The sequence below is a fragment of the Notolabrus celidotus genome, chromosome 6 (genome assembly GCF_009762535.1).
Source record: "Notolabrus celidotus isolate fNotCel1 chromosome 6, fNotCel1.pri, whole genome shotgun sequence".
Lineage (NCBI taxonomy): Eukaryota > Metazoa > Chordata > Actinopteri > Labriformes > Labridae > Notolabrus > Notolabrus celidotus.
In genome coordinates this window covers 9,761,578-9,768,613 of record NC_048277.1, presented here as the reverse complement: position 1 = coordinate 9,768,613, position 7,036 = coordinate 9,761,578, and the positions used below count along the sequence as shown (strand labels likewise).

Below are 7,036 nucleotides of genomic sequence, written 5' to 3'. Positions count from 1 at the left end.
AATATTATACAGATTCTATATTCTGTGTTCTAAATCAAATCAAGTTATCTTTTGAGAACAGGCTCTCAAGATAATGAGATTGATGAGATGAAGCCCATTATGAGAAAACCAGCTTTATTAACCTCAGTAAACGAGGCTGAGTCCAAATCTCTAAAAAAAACTCAAACTTACTCCACATCATGGAGGAACTAAGTCATTAAAATGTTGGGCACAGAGCACACGGAGCCTCAGGTTTGTCCTGTTAAGGTTTGTTCCATTAAATCTCTTCAGGGGGCACCCTGCTGTGCGTTTTTATAAACTGAAGGAAGTTTAGTGTTAGCATAGGGGCGGTCTCTTTAAGGCTGGACGGGCTTCTGTCTGAGGAGGACGAACGGACGCAGACAGAGAGGCGGAGACTGCTCCCGTTACTCCCGGTACAGACCCGTCAGCAGCGCGGCAACATCTCTCCTCAAAGCTTTGCGTCTTTTCCTGTTTTTTAGTGAGGATTGTGCTAAAGCAGAGGCCGTGAAGGAGTCCGTGAGAGAGGAGGCGGAGGACGGAGGACAAACTGCCGGCTGAGCTGGACAGAGAGGCGGCCTCTCTGCTGCTGCTGCAGCCGCACACACTACGCTCTGCTGCGGACACAGTGCGCTCACACACCGCGCCACAGCTGGATGTTTCCTACGATCATGGACGGGCTGAAGGAGGACTGACAGCGCAGAAAACCTCGATCTGTGGGAAAAGTACCGTCTGAGAAAGGAGCCGAGCAGAGAGACAGCAGCAGCAAGATGTCTGTCCCTGTGAGTATCTGAGCCTGTGCAGGCTTTAACGCTTCAATGTGCTTCAATCTGTCATTAATCTGCTCTCACACACACAGCTGTATGTGTGTGTGAGAGCAGGACTGAACACGTTACGCACACTGACAGCTCCTCTTCGATCCTGCACACACCCAGTTACACACCCAGAGGCTCTGTCTTTATTTCAATGTCAGCTCTGAGATCTGCTGTTCGTTTGACGGTGTGGAGAAAGGAAAATATGAGAGCCTGTTTGTATGTTCAGGTTTATTGAAGTGTATTACAGCTCCTACTGAGGGCTCAATTCACAGTTCAGTGAGGTCTCTGCGGTTCACTGTTTCTGTACTGACAGGGTTATTCCTGGCAGGCCTGTCAGCACATCAGACAGCTGATCTTTCTCTCTCTCTCTCTCTCTCTCTCTTTCTCTCTCTCTCTGTGTGTGTGTGTGTGTGTGTGTGTGTGTGTGTGTGTGTGTGTGTGTGTGTGTGTGTGTGTGTGTGTGTGTGTTGCTCTTGCACACACATGTTTCTGGTGAAATGTTCATGATGCAGCTTGTTGTGTTGTTTTTATCACATTCCTCAGGATCTGTCTCACAAACCGTGCCTGCAGGCTCTGATGAGTAGAGCAGGGTGTGTGTACGTGTGTATATGTGTGTGAGTGTGAAGGTGTTTGTGTGTGTATGTGCTCCTCATAATTTCCAGAAAATGTCAGGACAGCCTGAAATGTCCCACACAGCTTGAAGTTTCCCTGACAGACACTGGAAATAGGATGAAGCATCTTACTTATGTGCACCCAGATCTCACTGGTCACATGATACAAACAACATCACTTCTTCCACTCGCTCATGTTTCTGGACTTTAAGCTCATCCTGACTTCTTGCAGAAATTTTACCCAGTGGGTGCTGCAGGAAGAAGTCTGGGGGTAGTTTAGCAAAAGTATTTCATGGCTGTTTAGTGATCACAGTCATGCAGCTCAAGCATATCTTGTGCTTGTGTGAAAACTGTAATGGTCTTCATGATGCTTTGATAGTAACACTTTTTGATAGATCATGTAAAGCAGAAAACAATGTGTGGAGTGATACTTTCATGCAGTTTGTCCAGCAGAGGGCACTCGGACTCCGTTCCTCAGCACTGTCTGCAGCAAATTGCAGCTGAACAGATGCTAGTCGACACAAGAATTAAAATGTGACATGATTAGGTCTTTCTTCGCATTTTGATGTTTCAATACTTTTAACATTTGCAGTAGAGAGTCTTTCAAGTCTTATGCGGATGGATCCATTTTCTAATTTTTTCCCCAATGCTTCACTAATTTGAAGAACACCATCAGCCTAGCCTCAGAGTTCACCTGATGTCCTGTGTCTGACATACTGTCTGCTCTGAATCAAACTCTGTGTGCTTTTTATGCTTTGATTCATTGAAGCTGCAGCTTCTCCTCTGGGACGTCACAGATGTCTGAACATGTTTGCTCTCATTTCGGAGCAGAAGCCTTTGCAGCTTGATTTGAGTATGCTGTCAGGACTTTGTAAAAAAAAAAGAAAAAAAAATGCGCCTTTAAATCCCCGCCAGGTTGTAAAGCTGCAGAGACATTAAGACATCACCTTAAACCAGTTGAAGCTGGCGTGGAGTAACACTGTGAAGTTTGAAAGTACACATGGTTCCAGATAATCAGGTGGAAGCTTCTTAAACTGTCTGAGTCAGCAGCACAGAGCGCTCTCCTGATCACTGAACCACACCGGATGGTTAACACACTCTGAATTCATTGGCTGTTTGTGGCGATGATTTGTGCCTCTTGGAGCGAGAGCAGACTTGTAGGCAGCCGTGGTTTCAGTCCGCCTGCAGCTTCAGGAGCATGAATGAAGTTGGACTTTAGAAACCATGACCAAGAGTAGGTTTTTGTGCAGTTGTACGTTTAAAGACATTATTCAATGGTCCTGTACAGTATTTTGTATCTGTTTACAACATGTACTAGTGGCTTTTTAAGCAAGGTTTTGAATTCAGCTGCAAAAATCATCATGAAATCAGCCGCAGTGGAGGATGTTTATTTTTTTTTGTTCTCTTTTCTATAGGAGTCCCGATTGAGACACATGATGACAAATAACCTGTCACATCAATCAATACTTTATCAGACTTTAAGCAGTGAAACATGTGCATACACTGGTCAGGTGATCCTTAATTCTAGTTTTAAAATTCACTTCACTAATAAAATGATCCAGTCTGAGGTGAACTTGTATCTCAGATTAGAATGATGGACAGCTGGATCTGCAGCCTCTTAGTTTCCAACGTCTTTTTCCATACTCCTATCTGAGTGGGTGGGGATGCTCTGATAACGATGCTGATTGGCTGCCTGAATGTTGTCAGAGGGGGGAGAGTGCAGACAAATGCAGAGGTGGAAAAACACCAAAACAAACATGATAAACGCTCCAGACTAACCTGCGCTCGTGCCTAACCAAATGTTCTTGTAATAAATCGTAAATATTATCTCAAAGTAATGACACTTAGTGATGGCAAATCTGCTGTTGTTTGGTTGCAAACTGTCAAGATCTTTTAATGAGGGTCAGTGTCAAAGCAGACCCAGCTTTGTTCTGACCCTCATTATTGAAGTAGTCTGAGGTGAAGTGTAGCACAAAGAAAGAAATCAGCACCAACTGTTAGTGACAAGTTGTTGTTAAAGATAAAAGGCAGTCACTGTTGTGTTTGGTTGTGCTGGGCGATATATAGAGACACCATGCATGCCCCTGTCATTACGTCACCACAGGTGCAAATTCAAATCTCTCTGCAGAAGCTTTGTTTTATCAGCAGGTGGGCTATGCAGAGGATGCTATGCTTCAACAGTCTCAGAGTTGCTCGACTGGAGGATGACTACTGTATAAATATAGGCAAGGAAAACATGTTTTCATTTTATGGGACCCTGAAAGCTCCACTCTGACCAAAGTATAGCCGATTTGTTCCAAGGTGCATCACAGTGGATTGTGCTCTGACTGTTGGGCTCTTCACACAAACTGTTTTCATGCACTGCTGAAATGCTTGTGGACAAAACGGCTCGTACTACGGATGGAAGCTCGGACACTTCTGATCCTGACGTCTGCTCACAGATTCTGTGTTTCTGTGAATCTGTAAATAGAGGTGAGCATTGTGTAAAGATTTCTCTCCACCATGTGATGAGAAGAAAATGTCTTTAAATACTGTGCCGCTGTAAATATTGTCGTCATGTGTTGTCGTGGTTATTCTGTCAGCCTTCTTCTTCTGCTGTCACTGACATCATCAGCGACAACATCACACGTTCAGTGTGAACCTCCCCGTTTCCACAGCAACAGTTCCCATGATCCCCCTCACCTGGTCAATGTCATGTTTAAGCTTGCTGACACTCTCACACACACCTTCACTCCATGACGTCCGTGTGTGTGTGTTTAAATCATGTGAAAGTGTTTGATGGTCTGAACACACCTGAGCAAACAGGATGTGTTTAAGATGTTTCTCTGTGTGAGTGTGTGTGTGCTAGAGACTCTTCAGATGTGTATGTGTGTGTGTGTGTGTGTGTGTGTGTGTGTGTGTGTGTGTGTGTGTGTGTGTGTGTGTGTGTGTGTGTGTGTATGTGTATGTGTATGTGTTCGTGTGTTTGTTCTTCATACACTGGTCTACAGCAGCACAGAGCAGAGCAGGGTCAGATATATTTAGACTGAAGAGAGCTTGATTTTTACCAGCTGAGAGCAGCAGGACACACACACACACACGCACGCACGGGCACACGCGCGCGCACACACACACACACACACACACACACACACACACACACACACACACACACACACACACACACACACACACACACACGCAAATGTACCTGCACACATTTCTCACTGAACTTAAGACAACAAATCCAGAGTAGTAAGAACTGTATTGATCCCTTCACAGTTCCTCACTGGAAGAGGAAGAGAGAATAGAAGTACAGCAGGTACAAATTAAAACAAGGTATGAAATACAGTCATTCCTAACCAACAAGCAAAACAATAATAACCAATGTTTATAATAAAAAAACAGATTATTAATGTAAACAAAAACTAAATCATGTAAAGGTTTGTACAAGTGTGGAAGTTTGGAGACGATACAATATGAAACACTGAGACGAGATGTGATACGATACTTTGTGATAGCATATGATTTAGTACAATTTGATGCGAAAATATGATAGGATGCTTCATGATACAATCAGAAACAACAGGATATGATACAGTATGAGAAGATACAATTTGATACAATGCAACATGGTACAATGAGATACAATATGGGGGTATACGATGTCTTATGATGCAACACAATGCGATGTAACAAAATATTTAACAAGACAATGTGATTCAACAAGATGCGATACCATATGATTGAAAGCCATATGGTACGATGTGATATGATACAATACAATATGATACAAGCCCTGTGATTGGTCAGCTTGGGGGCATTGTATTTTCTGCATTAACAGCACTTCCGGCCGCACGTCAGCTGTTTATTTCATCTTCTCCTACGTGTCATCTCTATTCTTCCCTGTAATCATTGTTGATTGATGTATCAGCATGTATCAGCTGTAGATTGACATAATACGCTCCGAATCGCTTCAAAAAGTAAACAGAAAATGTAGCTGGAAACAGGCGACCCGACTATCAGAGAGACCACACTGCCCTCAAGTGTTTTGGCAGAGTATTGCTACGCGACACGGACACATCAACACACAAGTATGTAGTGCTCACGTCTGCGTCGAACACCAAGTATAAACCAGCCTTAACGTCGACCTACCTGTGCTGGTTATTCATTTCTCTGGTCAAGTGGTTACATGTCAGTTTAAACAGACAGCCTACATACAACTTTATCTCCATTTGCTAGATCAAAATACAGACATCTGTCACCTGTGCTTGTTTACATCCAGGTATTAGAGCACTATAGCATCATGGCAGCAGACATTAGCAAGAGCTACAGCCCAACTTGTGGAGGGAGGCTGCACTACAGCTCAGACACAACATATATGACGACATTTCAGACCTACAGTAATACAAATATTAACTGGTTTAACGGCTAGTAATTCTGGTTCTGACCAGCAAGGGTGATACAACGAACCACACATATCCTTAATATGATGATATGATGTGATGCAATACAAAAAGATCCAGTATGATATATGAAACAACAATATGATACATTACAATCAGATAGTGCACACTACAATGTGATACAAAGAGATATTATACTAAAGGATGTAATAAATAAAAAAATAATAAGGTGTGATACGATATGAGACGACACAACACAATGCAATACGGTATGATTAGTGATAACTTTGAATATCATTCCACGCTAGGGCTGAACGATTAATTGCATTTGCGATAGAATTGCGATATGATAAAATGAGATATTCTAACAGCAAACGCTGCGATTTGACTGGTCACGTGATCTGGTCAACGTGACTTGCGAGCAGAGCAGAGCAGAGCAGAGCAGAGCAGAGCAGGCAGGGAGAGAAGTCAACGTTGCGCTTTAACCTGTCGCACAATGGCCCTTGGCTTCACAGAAACTGACCCTGCAGAAAGTTTAGTTCCAACGAGGGGCAGCACGTTAGTTGTGTGGACTTACTTTGGCTATAAAAAAAGAAGATGTTGTGCAACCACAGGTATTGTGCAGAACCTGCCTTGCTACTGTTTCTACCTTACGAGGTAACACTAGGAACCATTATGATCACTTTAAAAAACACCACAAAGAAGGGATGTTATTTTCAAGTACTTTCCGTGCTTGACCTTTGGAAATGTTAATGATCAATTAATCACTGAAAAACATGAATGTTATCAATAATAATTCCAAATGCGTTTTTCCCTAAATCAAAATTTGCTTCACAACACAATGTGTTGCGATGTACGACAGCTGCTAAAACGCCAGCGACCAGTGCTTCAACTTCAAGTATGCAAAGTACCAGGCGACAGGGATCACTGACGGGACTGTTTCAAAGTATTACTCCTCATAAACATAATTCGAAACTGAACGCAGAAATAACTCAGGCAGTAATCTTCACTTTAGTTTGTGTGATTTATCACTGACTTATAAACTTATATTAACACCACACTTGTTTGGCAGAATTCTGTTAAGTTGTTGTGGTGAATGCTTACAAGACTGCAGGTCAAAGTATTTAGTAAGTTTACAACTGTAGATGAAGTAGATAAATAAACCGTCTTTCATATTAATTCAAAGCTTCATTTGCTTTTATCTTAACATAAGCCTAGCCTATAAGAA

General features: G+C 42.6%; 1 protein-coding gene across 1 annotated transcript in view; it reads left to right on the top strand.

The window, feature by feature from the left end:
- Positions 1 to 336: 336 nt before the first annotated feature.
- bcar1 (BCAR1 scaffold protein, Cas family member) overlaps positions 337 to 7,036 on the top strand; it is a 102,134-nt gene continuing 95,434 nt past the window's right edge. The window contains exon 1 of the mRNA XM_034685506.1: positions 337 to 779. Within this exon, the coding sequence (XP_034541397.1) occupies positions 768 to 779 (12 nt within the window). The 5' untranslated portion in view covers positions 337 to 767. The remainder of the gene's footprint in view (positions 780 to 7,036) is intronic.